The sequence below is a fragment of the Taudactylus pleione genome, unplaced genomic scaffold, assembly GCF_031769625.1.
Source record: "Taudactylus pleione unplaced genomic scaffold, aTauple2 ptg000611l, whole genome shotgun sequence".
NCBI classification, from domain to species: domain Eukaryota; kingdom Metazoa; phylum Chordata; class Amphibia; order Anura; family Myobatrachidae; genus Taudactylus; species Taudactylus pleione.
In genome coordinates, this window is record NW_028285013.1 from 1,991,540 (window position 1) to 2,018,744 (window position 27,205).

Below are 27,205 nucleotides of genomic sequence, written 5' to 3' on the forward strand. Positions count from 1 at the left end.
TGGAGCGTCTAAATAGGGACATGCGTCTCACACCATATGGCGCACAGAGGATAAGTCTATCAGAACATATCTGTACAGTTCATTCAACATTTTAATGCATGTGATAGGGACTAAGGTGTAAGATGAAAAACCCCTGGAATTGAGGGACAGTTAGCAGCAAAGTGTCTGCAGTCCCTAGATCTAGCCATAGAGGGCGGCCTATACTAATCCTGCAATTACATACGAATTAAATACCTTGGAGGTGTGGAACCCTCCAGAAATCAGACTCTGGGGCCTATTCATCATAACAAAAAAAAAATTGCTGGAGGTAATTAGGTTTAGAACTGGCATGGAGTTCTACCTCATTACCGGAGGAATTCATCATTCCTCCTCTCCATAACTATCTATTCCGAAAAGCTGTCATTTTTGTGTCATGACAGCTTTTCGGGAAATAGAAACATTTCCCTGTCTACACTAACTTACCGCAGCTGTAGTCAGTGCTGCGCATGCGACGTTACGTTCACAAAATCGCCGCATGCGCAGCACTGCCTACAGCTGCGGTTATTCTGTGTGTCCCCCAACCCCCTCCTCCCCTCCGCTCACCTCCCTGTCCCCCACCTACCTGGCCTTGATGTATAGCCTAATTTCTACAGCCCCATACTAATGTACTAATGTATGGGGAGTGTGGAAATTAACGCAGGCGAACTTAACCAGGAGATATCAGTGATATCTCCTATGTTAAGTGTGTTAGTGAATACTAAAATAACGGTAATTAAGGAAAATGTCCTTAACACCGTTATTTTAATGTTGATGTATAGGCCCCTCACTGTGTACAGTAATCTGAGTTTCCACCATCATGCACTCGTTACACTATATTTATTTATTTTTTTTTAAATATATATTTAAAAAGAAATGTATAGATTGTTATATATCATACAGTCATATTAGGGTTTAAGCAGCAAGGACTTAAACACATACACAATGGGTTACTGCACCTTATAATGTGACTAAAGTGGTAGGCAATGTATGCCTTGGCAGCTTTTGTAGAACTGTAAGTCCCAGGAGGCGGGCGGAGCACCTTGGAACATCTATTCAAAATTATTTCTATATACGGTAATTGCAAAAATAAGTCAATTTCAGTGTAATGTGTCTTAGAACCATCATTTAACATAATGGTACAATTTGTATGGATTGTCAGCCTTCAGTTAACTTTTTTAAATATAGTTTTTGTTTCTCTGCCACCTGACTTGTTTTATAGCCATGTTTTCATATTTTCAGGCACATTTGTTTAATAATGCTGAATACTGTGCTCTGTATTCAGGATGGACCTTTGCGACGTATCCCGAGGTAACAAAAATAGCCAAGAAGTCAACACATGACTGAAAAGCACAGAAAAAAAATTTCTGCCCTGATTCAGAGTCGGACTATCTATATATTATCTATCTATCTATCTATCTATCTATCTATCTATCTATCTATCTATCTATCCCATATCTATCTATCTATCTATCTATCTATCTATTATCTATCTATCTATATATTATCTATTTATCTATATATTATCTTTCTATATATTATCTATCTATCTATCTATCTATCTATCTATCTATCTATCTATCTATCACCTATCTATATATCATCTATCTATTTATCCATCTATATATTATCTATTACCTATCTTTCTATCTATCTATCTATATATTATCTATCTATATATTATCTATCTATTGTCTATCTTTTATCTATCTATCTATTATCTATCTCTATCTATTATCTATCTATATATTATTTATTTATCTATATAATATCTGTATATACTGTATAATATATATATATATATATATATTATCTTTATCTATTATCTATCTATATATTTTTTATCTATCTATATATCTGTATATTATCTATCTATCTATTATCTATATATCTGTATATTATCTATCTATCTATTATCTATATGTCTATATATTATCTATCTATCTATTTATCTATATATTATCTATCTATATATTATCTTTCTATCTAGCATCTATCTATATATCATCTCTCTAATTATCTATATATTATCTATTATCTATCTATATATTGTCTATCTATCTTTTATCTATCTATCTATCTATCTATATATCTGTCTATCATCTATCTCTAGCTATTATCTATCTATATATTATTTATCTATATAATATCTGTATATATTAAATATATATATATATATATAAAATCTATCTCTATTATCTATCTATATATTTTTTATCTATCTATATATCTGTATATTATCTATCTACCTATCTATCTATTATCTATCTACCTATCTATCTATCTATCTATCTATCTATCTATTATCTGTATATTATCTATTTATAATCTATATATCTGTATGTCATCTATCTATCTATCATCTATACTGTATAACTGTATATTATCTTTCATATATACATATATATATATATATATATATATATAGATCTGTATATTTATATATATCTATAATCTATAAATATATATATATATATATATATATGTATATTTATTAGTATATTTTCTATTATCTTTCTATAAATCATCTATAATCTATATATCTGTATATTATCTAGCTATTGTATCTATCTATCTAATATCTATTTACAGTCTATATATCTGTATATTATCTATCTATCTATAATATATATATCATCTATTTATCTATCTATCAATCAATCATCTATCTATAATCTATATATATATATATATATATATATGTATATTATCTATCTTTATATAAATATATGATACATTAAAGCTATCTATAGTCTACAATTATTATTTGCTGGGAAATAGAGATAAAAACCCTATTACTCTGTGACCAGCAGGTCTCTACATAGCTGCAGTAATGGCCGCTAGTCTAGGAAAGGAGGCGGAGCCACAGGCAGTGGCAGATCAAAATTTTTGGAGTCCTGAAGCGTGAACTGTTATGGGGGCCCCTTTCTCCTTTGCAACCTGCAACAATAGGGCAACATCCAACAATAGGGCAACATCCAACATCCTTGCAAGGACCTTGAGGCGTAAATGGCGGACATGTAGAAAACCCCCAGAGAATGAGAGACTTCAGATAGATAGATGTAGAAACCCCCCAGAGAGTGAGAGATGATAGATAGATAGATAGATAGATGTGGAAACTCCCCAGAGAGTGAGAGACGATAGCTAGATAGATAGAGAGATAGATAGATGTAGAAACCCCCCAGATAGTGAGAAATGATAGATAGATAAATAGATATAGAAACCCCCCAGAGAGTGGGAGACGATAGATAGATGTAGAAACCACACAGAGCGTGAGAGATAATAGATAGATAGATAGATAGATAGATAGATAGATAGATAGATAGATAGATAGATATGGAACCTCCCCAGAGAGTGAGAGTTGATAGATAGATAGATAGATAGATAGATGTGGAAACTCCCCAGAGAGTGAGAGACTCTAGATAGATATATGTAGAAAACCCCCAGAGAGTGAGAGATGATAGATAGATAGATGTAGAAACCCCCCAGAGAGTGGGAGACGATAGATAGATGTAGAAACCACACAGAGCGTGAGAGATAATAGATAGATGGATAGATAGATATGGAACCTCCCCAGAGAGTGAGAGTTGATAGATAGATAGATAGATGTGGAAACTCCCCAGAGAGTGAGAGACGCTAGATAGATATATGTAGAAACCCCCCAGAGAGTGAGAGATGATAGATAGATAGATAGATAGATAGATAGATAGATAGATAGATGTAGAAATTCCCCAGAGAGTGGGAGACGATAGATAGATGTAGAAACCACACAGAGCGTGAGAGATAATAGATAGATAGATAGATATGGAACCTCCCCAGAGAGTGAGAGTTGATAGATAGATAGATAGATAGATGTGGAAACTCCCCAGAGAGTTAGAGACGCTAGATAGATATATGTAGAAACCCCCCAGAGAGTGAGAGATGATAGATAGATAGATAGATGTAGAAACCCCCCAGAGAGTGAGAGATAATAGATAGACAGATAGATAGATGTAGAAACCCCCCAGAGAGTGAGAAATGATAGATAGATAGATAGATAGATAGATAGATAGATAGATGTAGAAACCCCCCAGAGAGTGGGAGACGATAGATAGATGTAGAAACCACCCAGAGCATGAGAGATAATAGATAGATAGATAGATGTGGAACCTCCCCAGAGAGTGAGAGTTGATAGATAGATAGATAGATAGATATATAGATAGATGTAGAAACCCCCCAGAGAGTGAGAAATGATAGATATATAGTTGTAGAAACCCCCCAGAGAGTGAGAGACGATAGATAGATAGATGTAGAAACCACCCAATGAATGAGAGATAATAGATAGATAGGTAGATATAAAGATGTAGAAACCCCCCAGAGAGTGAGACAATGTAGATAGATATAGAAACCCCCAGAGAATGAGAGACTGAAGAAAGATAGATGTAGAAACCCCCCAAAGAGGGACAGATTGTATGTAGATAGATAGATAGATAGATAGATAGATAGAAAGATATATAGATGTAGAAACCCCCCAGAGAGTGAGAGATAATAGATAGATAGATAGATAGATAGATAAATAGATAGATAGAAGAAACCCCCCATAGAGAGAGACTGTAGATAGAAGGATAGATAAATAGATAGATAAACCCACAAGAGAGTGAGACACTGTAGGCAGATAGATGTAGAAACCCCCCAGAGAGTGAGACACTGTAGATAGATATAGAAACCCCCAGAGAGTGAAAGACTGTAGATAGATAGATAGATAGATAGATAGATAGAGATGTAGAAACCCCCCAGAGAGTGAAAATAAGTAGATAGATAGCTAGATAGATAGAAAGATGGATGTAGAAACCCCCCATATAGTGAGAGACAATAGATAGATAGATGTAGGAACCCCCTAGAGAGTGAGAGATGACAGATGGATAGATAGATAGATAGATGTAGAAACCCCCCAGAGAGTGAGAGATGATAGATAGATAGATAGATAGATAGATAGATAGATAGATAGATAGATAGATATAGAAAAACCCCAGAGAGTGAGAGATGATAGATAGATATAGAAACCCACCAGAGAGTGAGAGATGATACTAAGATAGATAGATGTAGAAATCCCCAGAGAGTTAGACACTGTAGATACATAGATAGATGTAGAAACCCCAAGAGAATGATATACTGTAGATAGATAGATAGATAGATAGATGTGGAAACCCCCCAGAGGGTGAGATTGTAAATAGATAGATAGATAGAAAGATAGATGTAGAAACCCCCCAGAGAGTGGAATACTGTAGATAGATAGATAGATAGATAGATAGATAGACCTAGAAACCCCCCAGAGAGTGAAACACTGTAGATAGATAGATTTAGAAACTCCCCAGAGAGTGACGGACTGTAGATAGATAGATGTAGAAACCCCCCAGAGAGTAAATCTGGCCAACCACTATGCAATCTGGCTGGTTGGAATGAAAATCTGGTAATGTATGGGAGCAAATGACAGTCTTCCAATTACTCACAAACACTGGAAAATAGCCAAAAATGGTTGTTCAGACAAATTGTTTAAAACACACAAATTTAACTAATTTGAACATTTTTTTTGTCCTTTTTCAGTGTTTAAAACCATATGATCAACTGTCATTTGCTCCCATTCATTACTAGGTTTTCATTCCAACCAGCCAGATTGGACAGATATCTGACAGAAAATTGTATAGTGGATGATCAGCTTAACACACTGTTTTTAGATAGATAGATAGATAGATAAATAGATAAATAGATAGATAGACATAAAAAGCCCTTAGAGAGTGAGGGACTGTAGATAGACAGATAGATAGATAGATAGATAGATAGATAGATGTAGAAACCCCCCCAGAGTGTGAGATACTGTAGATAGATGTAGAAACCCCCCAGAGAGTGAAACACTGTAGATATATAGATGTTGAAACCCCCCCAGAGAACAACAGACTGTAGATAGATAGATTTAGAAACCCCCCAAGAATTGAAACACTGTAGATAGATAGATGTAGAGACCCTCCAGAGAGTGACAGACTGTAGATAGATAGATAGATAGATAGATAGATAGATAGATAGATGTATAAACCCCCAGAGAGTTATACACTGTAGATAACTAGATGTAGAAACCCCCCAGAGAGTGAGAGACTGTATATAAACAGATAGATAGATCGATAGATAGATAGATATAGAAACCCACCAGAGAGCGAGACACTGTAGACAGAAGGATAGATAGATAGATAGTTGTAGAAATTCCACAGAGAGTGATATATAGATAGATAGATAGATAGATAGATTAACCCCCGAGACAGAGAGGCTGTAGATAGACCACATACAAAACCACAACATACTCACTTCCTCTGTAGGATCCCAGCTATTCATCCTCCTGAGTAGGATCTCTGGAATCCCCCTGAGTCAGGTCTCTCCCCCACACTGCGTGCTCACGCCTCTGAGCTGTATGCCATCCCTCAGTCAGCTCAGCTTTCAGTTTGTGATCAGCACTGCAGGGCCAACTTCTGACAAATGGGAAAGCACAAATGGAGATGGGAGCATCTAGTGGCACCTGGCAGTACTGCATTCAACAGTGACACTGACAGCAGCTCTCTATTCTGCACTCGGCCGGCTCATAAGAGCCAACATCTGGTCAGAGCTGTAGATTTCTGGGTACTCTGAAACTCCCCCTACATGCACTACTGTAGAGCATATTCTAAGGTCGATATTAAGTACTTCAACCCATTGGCTTATGATTCTGTCACTAAAATAACCTTATTTTTAATAACACACACTTAAAAAAAAAACTCCAATGATTTTGTTGAAACATTCACTCATTAAAACAAAAATTTGCTTCAGGGCCCTTCCGGGGTTAGGGGTCCTGAAGTTAAGCTTCATTAGTTTCACAGTAGATTCGCCTCTGCCCACAGAACCTGCTTTCTGGCTCCACACAACTCAGAAGACTACAGGAGAAGAATGGACTGCCAGAGCCCTCGTTTTCAGATCGCATCACAAGAAAGGTAATTATACATGAATTCCTACTAAACAAAGCTATATATCGCATCGAAGTGATGCATTATATAGTGAAAAGTTTACAAACATTGACAGGAATAGACCCTTTAGTGCTTCAGCCCTCATCAATAATATCAATAATAAAGGCAACTTGCACCCAGGGGTGCCGAGATGGGGGGGGAGTGGATAATAATTACCCGGGCCTGAAGCAGCTACAAAGGTTGGCGTGAACATAGTCTTCGGCGTAACTCAGGTGATGAAATCTTTTGCGTTTCTTTTTGCATAGCGCACAATTTATAGTCTAGGAACAGATCTGGCTTCATAACACTTAGCGCAGGACGCTTGCAAGCTAGTCGAAGTTCCCCCACTGCGCATGCGCACGACGGAGGGGGCTCCGTCGTGTGCAATGCGCAAGACCCGGCGAACGACAGGCTCTCCATCGCTCCGGGTCTCGCACCAAAGGGGGCGTGCTGTCGATGTTGATTGACAGCACGCCCCCTTTGGTGGGCGTGCCGGGGGCGTGGCTGCCAGACGGAGGCGTTCCCATGGGAACGCCTACCGTCTGAAGCCGGCCCCACTGACATCACTAGTGATGTCAGTGGGAGTGGTTTTGTCTCTGATAGAGCCAAAATCACTCCAGGGCTTGCGGCAGCGAGACCCTACTGCAGGGTCTCCGTCACAAGCTAGATGGTGGCGATGGTCAAGACCATCGCGACCATCATCATGGACGCTCGCATATGCTGTGGGTAGTCACCCACAGCTATGCGAGCGGCCGGGAGGCCGCTCCATTTTCATGGAGGAGGGCACTGATTCAGAGCGTTCGGCTCTGAATCAGGCCCTTAGTTCATTCTGCTATATAGTGTGGTTGGGGTAGGACTGGGAATTAAAAGTGGGGGAACCTCTTGCCAAAAATATTTAGGCCACATTATACCGGATAAATAAATATTTGAAATTGCGAATTTCCGTGGATAGTTTTAAAAAGTTTGCGCATAACAGGCACTTCTAAGTTCTTACTTACAAAATAATTTTTACCGCAATGTCCTACTGATATATATTCTTACACAGCTCAAATTTAATTCATTCTGGACAGAAACTGCGCATAGCCCAAGGGATACTAATGAATATGCCTTTGGTATTTAACAATGCTTACCCCTCCCCGGCGAGGTCCAACGGCGTCCCCTGCTCAGCGACATCCTCCTTGCTGTTGCTGGAAGCCTATCACATAAGTCATACAGTGACAATCAGCGGTAATCTTAGTTTACCGCTGTTTGTTAAATACTGAAAGGAGGATGTAACACCTTTAGCAAGTGCGAAATGGGTCGCGTCTCGTCGTTAAATGGGGCTGTAATTTACGCTCAGGAAACCTGTCTCAGCCGTGTGTCCGTCTAATGTTTTCATTTTCAGTTCTGCGATCTGAGTCACAAATCTTCCTAAAGCATCAGACTGTCACCTCCCCGCGGTGATCCCTGGCTTGATATACAAAATACTTGGGGTCATTGCAGTGATATTGTACGTGGATAATGCATAATATAACAGGATGTCAGTGGTTATCGGTGTTGGAAGATGTGGCAGAAACACTAAAACTAAACTTTTATAGAAACACTAAAACAAGTTACCAGTATTCCGTACTTTCCACACATGACAGAGTGTAAGCTCATCGTGTAGTGTCCGCTTCAGTTTGACCGTTTGATATCATTTATTTGTGACAATGTGCTCCTGTGCTATATTCCTAATCTACACTGCATAGGGATGAATAATATGTTGTCACTTAATATAGTAATAATAATGGCCATTCCTTCTCATATCTATCTATCTATCTATCTATCTATCTATCTATCTATCTATCTATCTATCTATCTATCTATCTAGCAAACCACGAAACCAAAAGTTTCTTATAAAAAAATTCAAAAAATGTGATAAAACTGTGTACAATGTGCTTGTGTGTCATCCTTAGGTACATTAGTTGTTATTAGTTGTGCTTGTGCTTCCGTTTATCAACATATTTAATGATTGGCAGTAGGGGTGAGCGGGTTCGGATTTCTGAAATCCGAACCCCCCCGAGCCCCCCCGATCCGAGGCAGATCCGAGTCAGGCTCGACTTTTCCCGCCTGACTCGGATCTGACATCGAGGCAAAACGTCATCATCCCGCCTTCCGAGTCTCGCGGGTTTTGGATCCTATATAAGGTACCCGCGTCGGCGCCATTTTCTCACTCGGCTGTGGACAGTGAAGAGGGAGGGTGGGAGTTAGGGCTGGCTGGGCTGTGTAGTGTAGTGTAGTGCAGAGTAGTGTTGTGCTGTGCTGCGCTGTGCTGCTGTTGTCCATAGGGGCTGTGTCCACTACTTCAAAGTCCATAGGGGCTGGCTGGACTGTGTTGTGCAGTCAGTTGTCCATAGGGGCTGTGTCCACTCCAAAGTCCTGTGCAGTGTCCCAGTCCTAAAGGGGTGCTGTAGTGTTGTCCAGGGGGTGCTCTGTCCATCAGGGGTGCTCCCCCCAAGTGCTAAAAAAATAATATTTTTTTTGTGTTTGTGAATTGTGTGCGCAGTAGCCGCACGTGCATCAACAAAGTAGTGCCAAGCGTGCGCCTGTGTCATAAGTAAAGGGCCGGCTGGCTTGACCGTTAATGGGTGCTGTAACCCCCAAAGTACACTCCAGTCTAAACCAAAAAAAAAATAATTTTCTGTGTTTGTGAATTGTGTGCGCAGTAGCCGCACGTGCATCATCAAAGTAGTGCCAAGCGTGCGCCTGTGTCATAAGTAAAGGGCCGGCTGGCTTGACCGTTAAAGGGTGCTGTAACCCCCAAAGTACACTCCAGTCCAAACCAAAAAAAAAATAATTTTCTGTGTTTGTGAATTGTGTGCGCAGTAGCCGCACGTGCATCAACAAAGTAGTGCCAAGCGTGCGCCTGTGTCATAAGTAAAGGGCCGGCTGGCTTGACCGTTAAAGGGTGCTGTAACCCCCAAAGTACACTCCAGTCCAAACCAAAAAAAAAATTATTTTCTGTGTTTGTGAATTGTGTGCGCAGTAGCCGCACGTGCATCAACAAAGTAGTGCCAAGCGTGCGCCTGTGTCATAAGTAAAGGGCCGGCTGGCTTGACCATTAAAGGGTGCTGTAACCCCCAAAGTACACTCCAGTCCAAACCAAAAAAAAAATTATTTTCTGTGTTTGTGAATTGTGTGCGCAGTAGCCGCACGTGCATCATCAAAGTAGTGCCAAGCGTGCGCCTGTGTCATAAGTAAAGGGCCGGCTGGCTTGACCGTTAAAGGGTGCTGTAACCCCCAAAGTACACTCCAGTCCAAACCAAAAAAAAAATTATTTTCTGTGTTTGTGAATTGTGTGCGCAGTAGCCGCACGTGCATCATCAAAGTAGTGCCAAGCGTGCGCCTGTGTCATAAGTAAAGGGCCAGCTGGCTTGACCGTTAAAGGGTCCTGTAACCCCCAAAGTACACTCCAGTCCAAACCAAAAAAAAAATTATTTTCTGTGTTTGTGAATTGTGTGCGCAGTAGCCGCACGTGCATCAACAAAGTAGTGCCAAGCGTGCGCCTGTGTCATAAGTAAAGGGCTGGCTGGCTTGACCGTTAAAGGGTGCTGTAACCCCCAAAGTACACTCCAGTCCAAACCAAAAAAAAAATTATTTTCTGTGTTTGTGAATTGTGTGCGCAGTAGCCGCACGTGCATCAACAAAGTAGTGCCAAGCGTGCGCCTGTGTCATAAGTAAAGGGCCGGCTGGCTTGACCGTTAAAGGGTGCTGTAACCCCCAAAGTACACTCCAGTCCAAACCAAAAAAAAAATTATTTTCTGTGTTTGTTAATTGTGTGCGCAGTAGCCGCACGTGCATCAACAAAGTAGTGCCAAGCGTGCGCCTATGTCTTAAGTAAAGGGCCGGCTGGCTTGACCGTTAAAGGGTGCTGTAACCCCCAAAGTACACTCCAGTCCAGTCCAAAAAAAAAAATATTTTCTGTGTTTGTGAATTGTGTGCGCAGTAGCCGCACGTGCATCAACAAAGTAGTGCCAAGCGTGCGCCTGTGTCATAAGTAAAGGGCCGGCTGGCTTGACCGTTAAAGGGTGCTGTAACCCCCAAAGTACACTCCAGTCCAAACCAAAAAAAAAATTATTTTCTGTGTTTGTGAATTGTGTGCGCAGTAGCCGCACGTGCATCAACAAAGTAGTGCCAAGCGTGCGCCTGTGTCATGAGTAAAGGGCCGGCTGGCATGACCGTTAAAGGGTGCTGTAACCCCCAAAGTACACTCCAGTTCAAACCAAAAAAATAATATTTTTTGTGTGTTTGTGAATTGTGTGCGCAGTAGCCGCACGTGCATCAACAAAGTAGTGCCAAGCATGCGCCTGTGTCATAAGTAAAGGGCCGGCTGGCTTGACCGTTAAAGGGTGCTGTAACCCCCAAAGTACACTCCAGTCCAAACCAAAAAAAAAATTATTTTCTGTGTTTGTGAATTGTGTGCGCAGAAGCCGCACGTGCATCAACAAAGTAGTGCCAAGCGTGCGCCTGTGTCATAAGTAAAGGGCCGGCTGGCTTGACCGTTAAAGGGTGCTGTAACCCCCAAACTACACTCCAGTCCAAACCAAAAAAAAAATTATTTTCTGTGTTTGTGAATTGTGTGCGCAGTAGCCGCACGTGCATCAACAAAGTAGTGCCAAGCGTGCGCCTGTGTCATAAGTAAAGGGCCGGCTGGCTTGACCGTTAAAGGGTGCTGTAACCCCCAAAGTACACTCCAGTCCAAACCAAAAAAAAAATAATTTTCTGTGTTTGTGAATTGTGTGCGCAGTAGCCGCACGTGCATCAACAAAGTAGTGCCAAGCGTGCGCCTGTGTCATAAGTAAAGGGCCGGCTGGCTTGACCGTTAAAGGGTGCTGTAACCCCCAAAGTACACTCCAGTCCAAACCAAAAAAAAAATTATTTTCTGTGTTTGTGAATTGTGTGCGCAGAAGCCGCACGTGCATCAACAAAGTAGTGCCAAGCGTGCGCCTGTGTCATAAGTAAAGGGCCGGCTGGCTTGACCGTTAAAGGGTGCTGTAACCCCCAAACTACACTCCAGTCCAAACCAAAAAAAAAATTATTTTCTGTGTTTGTGAATTGTGTGCGCAGTAGCCGCACGTGCATCAACAAAGTAGTGCCAAGCGTGCGCCTGTGTCATAAGTAAAGGGCCGGCTGGCTTGACCGTTAAAGGGTGCTGTAACCCCCAAAGTACACTCCAGTCCAAACCAAAAAAAAAATAATTTTCTGTGTTTGTGAATTGTGTGCGCAGTAGCCGCACGTGCATCAACAAAGTAGTGCCAAGCGTGGGCCTGTGTCATAAGTAAAGGGCCGGCTGGCTTGACCGTTAAAGGGTCCTGTAACCCCCAAAGTACACTCCAGTCCAAACCAAAAAAAAAATTATTTTCTGTGTTTGTGAATTGTGTGCGCAGTAGCCGCACGTGCATCAACAAAGTAGTGCCAAGCGTGCGCCTGTGTCATAAGTAAAGGGCTGGCTGGCTTGACCGTTAAAGGGTGCTGTAACCCCCAAAGTACACTCCAGTCCAAACCAAAAAAAAAATTATTTTCTGTGTTTGTGAATTGTGTGCGCAGTAGCCGCACGTGCATCAACAAAGTAGTGCCAAGCGTGCGCCTGTGTCATAAGTAAAGGGCCGGCTGGCTTGACCGTTAAAGGGTGCTGTAACCCCCAAAGTACACTCCAGTCCAAACCAAAAAAAAAATTATTTTCTGTGTTTGTTAATTGTGTGCGCAGTAGCCGCACGTGCATCAACAAAGTAGTGCCAAGCGTGCGCCTATGTCTTAAGTAAAGGGCCGGCTGGCTTGACCGTTAAAGGGTGCTGTAACCCCCAAAGTACACTCCAGTCCAGTCCAAAAAAAAAAATATTTTCTGTGTTTGTGAATTGTGTGCGCAGTAGCCGCACGTGCATCAACAAAGTAGTGCCAAGCGTGCGCCTGTGTCATAAGTAAAGGGCCGGCTGGCTTGACCGTTAAAGGGTGCTGTAACCCCCAAAGTACACTCCAGTCCAAACCAAAAAAAAAATTATTTTCTGTGTTTGTGAATTGTGTGCGCAGTAGCCGCACGTGCATCAACAAAGTAGTGCCAAGCGTGCGCCTGTGTCATGAGTAAAGGGCCGGCTGGCATGACCGTTAAAGGGTGCTGTAACCCCCAAAGTACACTCCAGTTCAAACCAAAAAAATAATATTTTTTGTGTGTTTGTGAATTGTGTGCGCAGTAGCCGCACGTGCATCAACAAAGTAGTGCCAAGCATGCGCCTGTGTCATAAGTAAAGGGCCGGCTGGCTTGACCGTTAAAGGGTGCTGTAACCCCCAAAGTACACTCCAGTCCAAACCAAAAAAAAAATTATTTTCTGTGTTTGTGAATTGTGTGCGCAGAAGCCGCACGTGCATCAACAAAGTAGTGCCAAGCGTGCGCCTGTGTCATAAGTAAAGGGCCGGCTGGCTTGACCGTTAAAGGGTGCTGTAACCCCCAAACTACACTCCAGTCCAAACCAAAAAAAAAATTATTTTCTGTGTTTGTGAATTGTGTGCGCAGTAGCCGCACGTGCATCAACAAAGTAGTGCCAAGCGTGCGCCTGTGTCATAAGTAAAGGGCCGGCTGGCTTGACCGTTAAAGGGTGCTGTAACCCCCAAAGTACACTCCAGTCCAAACCAAAAAAAAAATAATTTTCTGTGTTTGTGAATTGTGTGCGCAGTAGCCGCACGTGCATCAACAAAGTAGTGCCAAGCGTGCGCCTGTGTCATAAGTAAAGGGCCGGCTGGCTTGACCGTTAAAGGGTGCTGTAACCCCCAAAGTACACTCCAGTCCAAACCAAAAAAAAAATTATTTTCTGTGTTTGTGAATTGTGTGCGCAGAAGCCGCACGTGCATCAACAAAGTAGTGCCAAGCGTGCGCCTGTGTCATAAGTAAAGGGCCGGCTGGCTTGACCGTTAAAGGGTGCTGTAACCCCCAAACTACACTCCAGTCCAAACCAAAAAAAAAATTATTTTCTGTGTTTGTGAATTGTGTGCGCAGTAGCCGCACGTGCATCAACAAAGTAGTGCCAAGCGTGCGCCTGTGTCATAAGTAAAGGGCCGGCTGGCTTGACCGTTAAAGGGTGCTGTAACCCCCAAAGTACACTCCAGTCCAAACCAAAAAAAAAATAATTTTCTGTGTTTGTGAATTGTGTGCGCAGTAGCCGCACGTGCATCAACAAAGTAGTGCCAAGCGTGCGCCTGTGTCATAAGTAAAGGGCCGGCTGGCTTGACCGTTAAAGGGTCCTGTAACCCCCAAAGTACACTCCAGTCCAAACCAAAAAAAAAATTATTTTCTGTGTTTGTGAATTGTGTGCGCAGTAGCCGCACGTGCATCAACAAAGTAGTGCCAAGCGTGCGCCTGTGTCATAAGTAAAGGGCTGGCTGGCTTGACCGTTAAAGGGTGCTGTAACCCCCAAAGTACACTCCAGTCCAAACCAAAAAAAAAATTATTTTCTGTGTTTGTGAATTGTGTGCGCAGTAGCCGCACGTGCATCAACAAAGTAGTGCCAAGCGTGCGCCTGTGTCATAAGTAAAGGGCCGGCTGGCTTGACTGTTAAAGGGTGCTGTAACCCCCAAAGTACACTCCAGTCCAAACCAAAAAAAAAATTATTTTCTGTGTTTGTTAATTGTGTGCGCAGTAGCCGCACGTGCATCAACAAAGTAGTGCCAAGCGTGCGCCTATGTCTTAAGTAAAGGGCCGGCTGGCTTGACCGTTAAAGGGTGCTGTAACCCCCAAAGTACACTCCAGTCCAATCCAAAAAAAAAAATATTTTCTGTGTTTGTGAATTGTGTGCGCAGTAGCCGCACGTGCATCAACAAAGTAGTGCCAAGCGTGCGCCTGTGTCATAAGTAAAGGGCCGGCTGGCTTGACCGTTAAAGGGTGCTGTAACCCCCAAAGTACACTCCAGTCCAAACCAAAAAAAAAATTATTTTCTGTGTTTGTGAATTGTGTGCGCAGTAGCCGCACGTGCATCAACAAAGTAGTGCCAAGCGTGCGCCTGTGTCATGAGTAAAGGGCCGGCTGGCATGACCGTTAAAGGGTGCTGTAACCCCCAAAGTACACTCCAGTTCAAACCAAAAAAATAATATTTTTTGTGTGTTTGTGAATTGTGTGCGCAGTAGCCGCACGTGCATCAACAAAGTAGTGCCAAGCATGCGCCTGTGTCATAAGTAAAGGGCCGGCTGGCTTGACCGTTAAAGGGTGCTGTAACCCCCAAAGTACACTCCAGTCCAAACCAAAAAAAAAAATATTTTCTGTGTTTGTGAATTGTGTGTGCAGTAGCCGCACGTGCATCAACAAATGAGCAGCGCCAAGCGTGCGCCTGTGTCCCATAAGTAAAGAGCCGGCTGGCTCATTTTTTAAAGGCTGGTGTAACCCACAAAGTGCACTACTCTCCAGCAAAAATAAAGAAATATTTTCTGTGTTTAGCCGCACGTATATATCAAATCGATATAACATAAATGGAGGACCAAACTTTCTCCGATAAAAATAAAATAGAGAAAGATCAAGAACCACTTCCTCCTAGTGCTGAAGCTGCTGCCTCTAGTCATGACATAGACGATAACATGCCATCAACGTCGTCTGCCAAGGCCGATGCCCAATGTCATAATAGAGGGCACATACAATCCCAAATGACAAAGTTCAGGAAAATGACCTTGAAAAAAACATTTAAATCAGCTGAAGAGAAATGTAAACTTGCCAATATGCCATTTACGACATGGAGTGGCAAGGAACGGCTAAGGTCGATCCCTAGTATGTTCATGACTAGTGGTTCAGCTTCACATGACGATGGAAGCCCTCCTCCCACTAAAAAAATCAAAAGAGTTAAGCTGGCAAAAGCACAGCGAAGAACTGTGCTTTCTAAGAAGATATCACAAATCCCCAAGGAGAGTCCAAGTGTGGTGGTGGTTGCGATGCCTGACCTTCCCAGCACTGGACGGGAAGAGGTGGCTCTTTCCACCATTTGCACGCCCCCTGCAAGTGCTGAAAGGAGCACCCACAGTCCACTTGCTGATATGCAAATTGAAGATGTCACTGTTGAAGTACAACAGCATGAGGATACTGGTGTAGCTGGCGCTGAGGAGGAAGTTGGCGAGGAGGATTCTGATGGTGATGTGGTTTGTTTAAATCAGGCTCCGGGGAGACAGTTGTTGTCCGTGGGATGAAAAAGCCCATCAAGGTCATGCCTGGGCAGAAGACCAAACATTCCACCTCTTTGGTCTGGCAATATTTATATCCAAATCCGGACAACAACTGTCTTGCCATATGTACCTTATGTAAAGGTGGAATAAGTAGGGGTAGGGACGTTAACCACCTAGGAACATCCTCCCTTATACGGCACCTGCAGCGCGTTCATAATAAGTTACTGTCAAGTTCAGAAACTTTGGCTAAGACCGTAAGCAGTCCAGGGACACCTAAATCCCGTTGTCCTGTTGTATCCAAGCGCCTGCAAACCACACCGTCAACTCCCTCCTCGTCAATTTCCTCCTTAGTCAGGATCGGAAGTAGTCCTGCAGGCCATGTCACTGGCATGACTGACTCTCCTATCCCGGATTCCTCCGGAGGATCCTGCATTGCTACGCCTCCTGCTGCCGCTGCTGCTGTTGCTGCTGCTGGGAGTCGTTCATCATCCCAGAGAGGAAGTAGGAACACCACTACTTTTACTAAACAATTGACCCTCCAACAGTCCTTAGCGAGGAGGATGAAGTACGACAGCAGTCATCCTGAAGCAAAACGTATAACTGAGGCCTTAACTGCTATGTTGGTGTTAGACGTGCGTCCGGTATCCGCCATTAGTGCAGTGGGATTTAGACAATTGTTGGAGGTAGTGTGTCCCCGGTTCCAAATCCTGTCTAGATTCCACTTCATTAGGCAGGCGATACCGAGACTGTACAGAAACGTCAGAAAAAGTGTCCTCAGTGTCCTCAAAAATGCCGTTGTACCCAATGTCCACTTAACCACGGACATGTGGACAAGTGGAACAGGGCAGACTAAGGACTATATGACAGTGACAGCCCACTGGGTAGATGCATCACCTTACGCAGCAACAGCAGCAGCGTCACCAGTCGCAGCATCTCAGAAACGCCAGCTCATTCCAAGACAGGCTATGCTGTGTATCACTGGTTTCAGTAAGAGGCACACCGCCGACAACCTCTTAGAGAAACTGAGGGAAATCATCGCCCAGTGGCTTACCCCACTTAGACTCTCCTGGGGATTTGTGATATCTGACAACGCCAGCAATATTGTGCGGGCATTACATCTGGGCAAATTCCAGCACGTCCCATGTTTTGCTCACACAATAAACTTGGTGGTGCAGAATTTTCTGAAAAGCGACAGGGGCGTGCAGGAGACGCTTTGGGTGGCCCGAAAAATTTCAGGCCACTTTTGCCATTCAGTGACTGCGTGCCGAAGACTGGAGCGCCAGCAAACACTCTTGAACCTGCCTCGCCATCACCTGAAGCAAGAGGTTGTGACGCGGTGGAACTCAACCCTCTATATGCTTCAGAGGATGGAGGAGCAGCAAAAGGCCATTCAAGCCTATACATCCACCTATGACATAGGTAAAGGAGGGGGTATGCACCTGACTCAAGCGCAGTGGAGAATGATTTCCGTGTTGTGCAAGGTTCTCCAGCCCTTCGAACTTGCCACACGTGAAGTCAGTTCAGACACTGCCAGCTTGAGTCAGGTCATTCCCCTCATCAGGCTTTTGCAGAAGCAGCTGGAGAAAGTGAAGGAGGAGCTAAGACGGAGCGATTCCGCTCGGCATGTGGGACTTGTGGATGAAGCCCTTCATTCGCTTTGCCAGGATTCCAGGGTGGTCAATCTGTTGAAATCAGACCACTACATTTTGGCCAATGTGCTCGATCCTAGGTTTAAAGCCTATGTGGTGTCTCTCTTTCCGGCCGACACAAGCCTGCGAGAGGTGCAAAGACCTGCTGGTGAACACACTGTCAGCTGAAGCGGAACGTGACACGTCAACAGCTCCTTCTTCATTTTCTCCCGCAACTGGGGCTGCCAGGAAAAGACTTAGGTATCCTAAGCAACCCGCTGGCAGTGATGCAGGGCAGGCAGGACCAAGTTTGGACATCTGGTCCGGACTGAAGGACCTGGCAACAATTTCTGACATGTCTACTGTCACTGCATATGATACTGTCACCATTGACAGAATGGTGGAGGATTACATCGGTGACAGCATCCAAGTAGGCATGTCAGACAGTCCATACCTGTACTGGCAGGAAAAAGAGGCAATTTGGAGGCCCCTGTACAAACTGGCTCTATTTTACCTGAGTTGCCCCCCCTCCAGTGTGTACTGCGAAAGAGTGTTTAGTGCAGCCGGGAACCTTGTCAGCGAAAGGCGTAGGAGGTTGCTTCCACAGAATGTGGAGAAGATGATGTTCATCAAAATGGATTATCAGCTCTTCCAGGGAGACCAGCCTCCAGAACGTTCAGAGGGACCTGTGGTGGTGGATTCAAGTGGGGACGAGTTAATACTTTGTAAGGATGAGGATGTACACACTGAAGAGGGTGAGGAATCGGTGGATGAGGAGGATGAGGATGACATCTTGCCTCCGTAGAGCCAGTTTGTGCAGGGACACATTAATTGCCAGCTTGTTTTGTGGGGGCCCAAACGAACCAATCATTTCAGCCACAGTTGTGTGGCAGACCCTGGCGCTGAAATGATTGGTTTGTTAAAGTGTGCATGTCCTGTTTATACAACATAAGGGTGGGTGGGAAGGCCGAGGACAATTCCATCTTGCACCTCTTTTTTTTCTTTGCATTATGTACAGTTTGGGGCCTAGTTTTTCAAACTGCCATCCTGTCTGCCACTGCAGTATCATGCCTAGATGGGTCACGTGTTTGTGCCGCCCACTCGTGTCGCTTAGCATAGTCATCCAGCTACCTCGGTGCAACCTTTTGGACATAAAAACACTATTGTGAGGTGTGAGGTGTTCAGAATAGACTGGAAATGAGTGGAAATTAAGGTTATTGAGGTTAATAATAGCATAGGAGCAGAAAAACCTACAAATTCTGTGATTTTAGCTGTTTTTATGCTTTTTTAAAAAAAAATACAGATCCAAAACACAAAACCCAGAACCCAAAACACGGAAGGGTGGTTTTGGCAAAACCAATCCAGATCCAAAACACGAAGAAAGATCCAGATCCAAAACCAAAACACAAAACACGAAAAGTGGCCGGTGCACACCCCTAATTGGCAGCCACCTGCACTGGTTTTGCCCATCACATTGACCATAAATTATTAGATTTGGTCCAAAACGTGCCATGTGCCCCATGGTACACTGCACCCAGATTGGGAACCATTGATCTATCGATATATAAATCTATCCATCTGTACATTTTTCTATAGTCTATATATCTATCTGTCTGTTTATTATCTAGCTATCTATCTGTCTATCTATTATGTATATATTAGCTATCTATTATCGCTCTCTATATATATATCCATCTGTCTATATACTGTATCTATCTTTCTATCTATCTATCTATCTATCTATCTATCTATCTATCTATCTATCTATCATCTATATATTATCTATCTATCTATATCCATCTATCTGTCTATATATCTGTCTGTTTATTATCTATCTAGATATCTATGTTATATCTGTCTACTATCTATCTATCTATCTATCTATCTATCTATCTATCTATCTATCTATCTATCTATCTATCTATCTATCTATGTTTCACGCATAGATATCTATGTATCTATCTTTCTCATATATATGTATCTATATATCTATCCATCTATATATCTGTCTGTTTATTATCTATCTATGTTATATCTACTATCTATTTATCTAAGTATGTATGTATGTATGTATGTATGTATCTATCTATCTATCTATCTATCTATCTATCTATCTATCTATATCTTTCACATATCTATGTGTCTATCTAACTATCTATCTATCTATCTCTTTGGCGTGAGACAGATGGCTCATATTACTAAATACATTAAATATTACAAACAAAGAAATGCTAAACATACAATTTGGCTCCTAGTAATTGCATGTAATATTCATTAAACAAGTTAGCACACTATTTATATCACTGGCAGTCGTTGTCACTCCCACAAACGCTTCAAACATACACACATGTAATATTTATAAAATCCGTTGACTTTAACTTAAGTAAAAGAATCAAACAGATCTATAAAGACTGTCACACCAGCACACGTCTTGTTGTACACATTGCAGCTGTCTGTTGTTTAAGAGCGCTGATAAGTTGATAACCTTCAGTGAAATCAAATTTTCTATTAATAAGTATTATATGGTTACATGTTAATATTATTATGTACAAATTATGTTTCTATACACAAAATACCAATATATTAAATGCATATTAATCACTAACAATTCTAAGAATACAACGCAGTTCAGCCCGCATCACAGCTCACTCTCTAATTTTTGGATTTTTGTGGCATAACTCTATCTCTAACTACAGAAAGTGAATCTACTGTATACAATCAAAATATCAAACATACAGTAAGGTCATAAAATAATAGATTAAATAGGTTACTCACTTTCACAGTATACAATGTATCAAAGGTGGGATTTTTTTTGCACCTTTTGTACAAAATATGATGCAAACCTTGTAAGTGTAGTTATATAATGTATATAAGAAAACAATTTACTGTACGTGGAGAGTGAACACGTTTTCCTAGACCAAAAAACTTACCATCTTACCAATGTTTTATTATATTTTTCCACAGTACTACCTTGTCTTTGACAAATAAAGAATATTAAATATTGAAGAATAATCATTCAGCAATTTATAAAGCAAAAAAAATAAATAATAGTATTTGTTTCTGTAATATGATGAATTATACAATGCTATGATAAGAAAAATAGAAAAAAAAATTAAGACTGGTCACAAAGTAAATTAAATGAGACAATGGGGGGAAAATAATATGGTGTGAGTTTGGAACAGTTTAGCTTTTTCTTCAATTTTGCAGCAGGATTTAAAGCAGCATTATAATTTTTTTAAACACAAATCCCACTGCAAAATCAGCACTTTTGTAAACTCATGCTGTCCCAACACTGACATTCCCCTACAGTACCTTTAAATATATACAATTTATATTGGCCACAGAGAAAGATTCTAAATGAAATAACTCATTAACATTAACATAGCAACTACAGATAATATTTAAAAAATAATAATAATAATTTGATTACATCATTTGTCATAACAATTAAAGTGCATTGTAATTTTGCATAAAACTTTTTCTAGTACTTGGTTAGTAGACTTCATTTTCTATGTGTACCAATGTAAAAATGATACCTGGGCTTTTTATTTACAGCTGAATTATATAATATCAATTAGTCTAGTGAAGTTTTGCTGTGTTAAGACACAAAAAGAAAAGTGGGATCAAGTTTCATTTCTGCATTAAAAAAAAAACTTGCCTTTTTGAAAGTGAAGAAAATTGCTTTTATTTTATCTCCCAAATTGAGTCCAAGACAGCAAGTTAGAAAAATAAAAAAAGAGTCTTGTGTGCAGACAGATCAGTAGGACAATGAATGAAAAAGACAGATTGTTCTCCCCCGATGCCTCTTTGGAGATCAGCCCTTCAGTTTGCACACCCCTGTCTCTCAACTGAGGCATCTCACTGGCTGTTGAGAATGAAATAACATCTCAAAGCACACCCATCACTGGCCTCAGGCAGGGAGGATCACTACACTGGGAAGGTATAAAGACAGCACTCCAAATCCATTAGACACCTGTTGCCAGGAGCACCTGAATGTGTGAAGGTGCTGGAGGAGAGTATGAACTCAATTCATCTCCCAGCCCATCAGAGATCTACAGGCCTTCACCCAACTCACCCGAAAAGTGTCCAGGAAGCTACAGAGATGGCAGTGTACTGTGACAACTTCAGTATGTACCACCAGCAGAACCTGCACGCATCTCAGAGAGCACCCAATTACGGAATAGGGGACTATACACCTTCAACTAACCCTTATCTATGGCTTGGTGGGCCTGGAGTTAACAATTCACCCAGCTATCTTCATGGAAACAACCCAACATCTTACATGCCACCATCCTATGGATCTCAGAGACAGTTCTTGCCAAATTCATCGGGATTTGGTGGGACAGACCTTGGCTGGCTGTCCATAGCCTCCCAGGAAGAACTCCTGAAGCTGGTGAGGCCTCCATACTCTTACTCAGCTCTCATCGCCATGGCCATTCAAAATACCCCAGAAAAGAAGCTGACCTTGAGCCAGATCTACCAGTATGTGGCAGACAACTTCCCTTTCTACAAAAAGAGTAAAGCTGGGTGGCAGAATTCTATCCGGCACAACTTGTCCTTGAACGACTGCTTCAAGAAAGTCCCGAGAGATGAAGATGATCCAGGTAAAAAAAAATAAAAAATTTTAATTGCAAATTATTATTTTGCATTTGATTCTGCATTTAACATTATTTATCTTGGGAATGTTAATTTTCGATGGGCCAGTCTTACCAACAGCAACCCGAAGAAAAAAAACAATGCCGCAAGAGCATAAAGGGTTAATTCTGCAACTTTTAAATTAGCCTTTAACCCTTTCAATTCTAGAATCCCAGGAATCTAGTTTAATATACATGACACTTAAAGTGGCAAAAAGAAACATCAGTAAGTATTGAGTTTCCGTTAACACATTAACAAAACAAAAAAAAAGTTGGAATTGAAACTCCTTTTGAAATTGGTCTTTTAGCTAATTGTATATTATGAAAATAACTCATTCAGTTTTTAAAAAAATATGTATACTGTATGTAATGTAATGCTGCGTTTGAATAAAATTAAGTTTCGAAGGTAGTCTACTAGTTAACTCTTAAATTTTTTTTAAAAAGGATGCTGCACATATTTAAAATGTATACTAAATTCTAGCTGAAAAAATTCCGTATTTCCTTTGAACTAGTTTTGCAGTTGCAGTTCCGCTGAGTTCATGTCCACTCAAATCAATCTGTGATTAGATATTTATTCTACATTTAAAGAGCTTCAAACAAATGTTTAACTTAAATCTGGGACACACTATGCAATTAGAGCTGCAAATTTTTATTTTTTTTATTTTTTGCAAAGTGGGTAATATTAAAATATATTTGGAAGGTAAAATTTTTTTAGCTAAATTGTGATTTAAAATAGAAATATTTTAGTTGGCATTGGGGCAATGTACTAGTATGGTGTCATTTTGGCATTGTACTGTAGCCCAAAGCAACTAATCAGACATTTGTTTTAAATGGCGGATATTGTGCCGGGCTGATAGATGTGCACTGGTGATTGGTTGCCGTGGGTCGCAATAATTTAGTACCATGCTTATATTTCGCAACCATTTTGTTTAACTCTTTTTTGTTTGTTTGTCTGTTTTTTGTAAAGGAAAAGGGAATTACTGGACCCTGGACCCCAACTGTGAGAAAATGTTTGACAACGGGAACTTTCGCAGGAAAAGGAAGCGCAGATCGGAATCTAACAACACTGATGCCGTCACGTGTAAAAGTGAGGACGGTCGCGGAGCTCTAGGGGGTAAAGATGGAGAGAGTCCATCTATGATGACCCCGTCTTCTCCTGAGATGGAAGCTGCTTCAGATGGCAGGAAGAGTACCTCTCCCCCGGGAATCACCTCCACCCCTTGCTTGAATAACTTTTTCAGCAGCATGACATCCTTGGAGTCAAACTCAGTGAACAGACAGATGTCTCTGGGGCTGGTGAATGAACTTTCTCAGAGAAACATCACTGGATTAAGCAGTTTCACCCCAGGCTCTATATCGGAGCCATCTGCAGAATTGCAGGACAGCTTGCACCTCACTAGAGCTCCCTACTACAATTCCTTCTCTGGCACCAACCAGAGCAGCCAATTCAACAGCCATTTTTACAACACTTTCAGTGTCAACAGTCTCATTTACACAAGGGACGGCAGTGAGGTGTAATCCTAGGAATACACTGACAACAGTCACAGTCATTGGGATACTCTGCCAGTTGAAAACTCCACAGTTGTTAAAAAAATGGGGAAGAGAGACTTAGAGCAAATAACATGAACAAAGTTTTGTGGTATTACCACACGCCGTACAATTTATTAACAGGTTTCTTAGACATTGAGTACAAAATTCAGGAACAAATATTTTGCTAAATATTTTTTTTTTTCGGTCATTGACAACAAATGACCGCACAGACTCTACTACGATGTAAATACTCGCCTTATACCTACACAATTTACATTGTGTAAATTTTGGGAAGATTTTTTTTTCTTAAAACTATTTTTTTTTTATTTATAACGAATGACAAGTTTTGATATTTTTATATATATTACACAGTCTAATGGATTGTATGTTTTTTTGCAATAAATCATGGAAGAATGGCAACTTTGTATTAATTCTGTAAAGCATAGGGTGATATTATCAATCGCTCTCTCTCTCTCTCTCTCTCTCTCTCTCACACACACACACACATATACAGTATACGCAGACTCACGCACGCCTGCACACACATAAATATAATTATATTTGTGTACATAAAACATGTCTAGATAATAGAACTACAACAGGGGCTATATTTACTAAAGTGTGGATTTATAGAAGTGGAGATGTTGCCCATAGCAACCAATAAGATTCTAGCTCTTATCTTCCAGAAGGTGCTAAATAAATGATAAGTAGAATTTGATTGGTTGCCATGGGCAACAACTCCACTTCTATAAACCCGCACTTTAGTAAATATACCCCCAGGAGTGCAGGTCTAGTGCTTTTAGCACAATCCGAGGATGATTTACATTACATTATAATGTACAGCAATACTCACATTTGTTATTTGTATCAGCGTGCATATTTTTTGGCCAGATAATATAAAAAATTACATTATGCGTAAGAAGTAAAGTCGGTTGAGTATAATATTTGTTGTGATATATTATCTATAAGAAGAGAAGACGTTTAGTATAATATTTATTGATATTTAGAACTTGATGCATATCCCCAAAAGACCAGGAAGCGGCAATTCTGGCACCAGAAGTTGTATTTTGATACTGGTGTACTCACATAGTGCTTTGGTTGGAGCCCTTATTTTACTGCTCTTTTGGAGTACGTATTCTGAATTTATTCCATTTATGTATCAATAAATATTTAGCATTTTTTTATATTTAATATTATACATGTTATCGCATTTCCATTGAGCATTTTACTATACTAACTTCCTGTATTTGAAGTGTGTCAGTTACTGTATGCGATACTTCTTACTATGACGCACTACTGGTAGCATGGCGTTGCAACTCACAAATCATGCAATTATGAAATAATTGAAAAACATGTGCACTAATAACTCAAAGCTGTCAAATGCCAAAAGGAGATACAATCCTGCATGCAGGCACGACGGCGCTGAGTTATACTGCATTGAAATATCATGATGTATTACGAACGACTTTCACATGTATATAAAAGTAGAAAATATAATAGGTTGATGTTGTCTCAGGGCTTTTACACATTTGTGCGACATTTGTGAAATTACCCTTAATCTATGTGTTATCAATGTGCTGCAAGCACGTGTGAATGGGCTGACATGCATAGTTAAGGCAATTTTTTTAAATACTAGATAGTAAATATCCAAGGACCTGCGTTTGCTAGGACATGTCTCAAATAAACGCGTTTCACATTCCATTGCATTGACAGATGCGTTTCCAACCTATCATGGGAATGTTTTCTCATCATAACAAGTGCACGTTTTGCAGCGCACATATTTACAAAATAGGTGTTTATATTCACATGTAAAGGGGCTCTTAGTATCATAGTACCAGGGGCAGAACTATGGGAGACAATGGAGGCACCTGCCGCCGGGCTCCAGCTCTGAAGGGGCACCTCCTCAATTGTCCACAACATATTCACCCCACTTAGGGCTGTAGCTATGTACCTGGTGTGTACCGTCACGGCCGCCCAATACATGGCACCCCTTCCCGGCACCTGAGAAGCCACCATACACTAGTGGAGAGCTACATGTCAGACCATCAGCTGCTGCCTTCGTCTACCTATAGCCTGTCTGCATGCGAATTGCTACATTACAGTGTTAGCGACTGTGACGGGGAGGGCACCAATTTATAACTTGCCTCTGAGCGTCTGGGATGAACTACGCCACTGCATAGTACAATACCAGCATTATTATAATTTCCTGATTTCACTGCAAAGATGGCTCACATGTAGGCTGTCAGCTGTGAATTTGTGCATTTAAGTCTCTGATGGTTATCAGGATTAACCCAATACACTGGCTTATATGGACAGCAATGAGATTACAGTCACAGCTGTAATCGTTTATTCAGAGAGAAATAGAATACAGCAATCCATTTGTAGCACTACACTTAGATTACATTAGATATTTGGTTTCATACATTGGGGCATATTCATTTAGCCGCAAAAAGTCCCGTACTTTTCGCATGCCAGACTTTTACTCGACATCGCTGGTTTTCCATGCGGAAAAGTATTGTGCTTGTCCCTGCTTATCCACATATTCAATTACAAATCGGTAAAAACGGAACCCGGCGAATTTGGACCTGGCGAAAAGTGCTGTCAGATTTGGGGAATCAGCCTGACACCCCCCAAAACATGCACTGTCATTGGGGATCACTATAGATACCCTCAAATAGGCATGCTGAAGGTATTTGGGGTACTTAAATATCAATAGCTGCTAATTAGTGTCTTTGCAAAAGTGGTGAAGAATAGCATTTAGCATTTTTTTTTTGCAGAAAATAAGTAGTCCCAGCAAATTTGGGGTACACGAAAATGGGTGCTAGCTTAGTTTAAAGTTGCTAAAGTGAAGTTTTAAAGAACTTTAAAAATCCACCTGCCGCAAACACCTTCAATTTTAAAAACACCTGGGGCATACTTGGGGACCACCCTGGAGTCTATTTCGCTAGTTTATAAGTTTGTCCTCCAACTTTGTACTTTTTCGCCCCCTTTTTCAAAGTAATTTTTTAAACTTTTTTTTGACACAGTCTACCTTTGGGGGGCTGTCCCAAGGGTGCTGGGTGATTCCTGCAAGTGTGCACCCCAAAACCCCAATTCTGCACTTTTTTTCCACAGCTTTCATAGGCGAATCTTTTTCGCTATGCATTGACTTTCAGCACCGGCGAAAAGTCTTTGGAATTGAATATGGTGATAAGTTTTTGCCTGGCAAAATTATGTCACCGGCGATACTTTGCCGCAGAAACTG

General features: G+C 41.2%; 1 protein-coding gene across 1 annotated transcript; it reads left to right on the forward strand.

Moving 5' to 3' along the window:
- Positions 1-21,812: 21,812 nt before the first annotated feature.
- FOXI3 (forkhead box I3) lies at positions 21,813-24,246 on the forward strand. The gene is made up of 2 exons (XM_088454246.1): positions 21,813-22,401; positions 23,399-24,246. Exons 1-2 carry the CDS (start codon positions 21,816-21,818, stop codon positions 23,947-23,949), a joined length of 1,137 nt encoding a protein of 378 aa, XP_088310372.1. The 5' UTR covers positions 21,813-21,815; the 3' UTR covers positions 23,950-24,246.
- The last annotated feature ends 2,959 nt before the right edge of the window (positions 24,247-27,205 follow it).

Bases quoted from the DNA above. Each gene is read 5' to 3' on its own strand.
- FOXI3 (XM_088454246.1), top strand. From the start codon at position 21,816: ATGAACTCAATTCATCTCCCAGCCCATCAGAGATCTACAGGCCTTCAC. The intron at 22,402-23,398 runs GTAAAAAAAAAT...TTTTTTGTAAAG, and splicing joins GAGAGATGAAGATGATCCAG to GAAAAGGGAATTACTGGACC.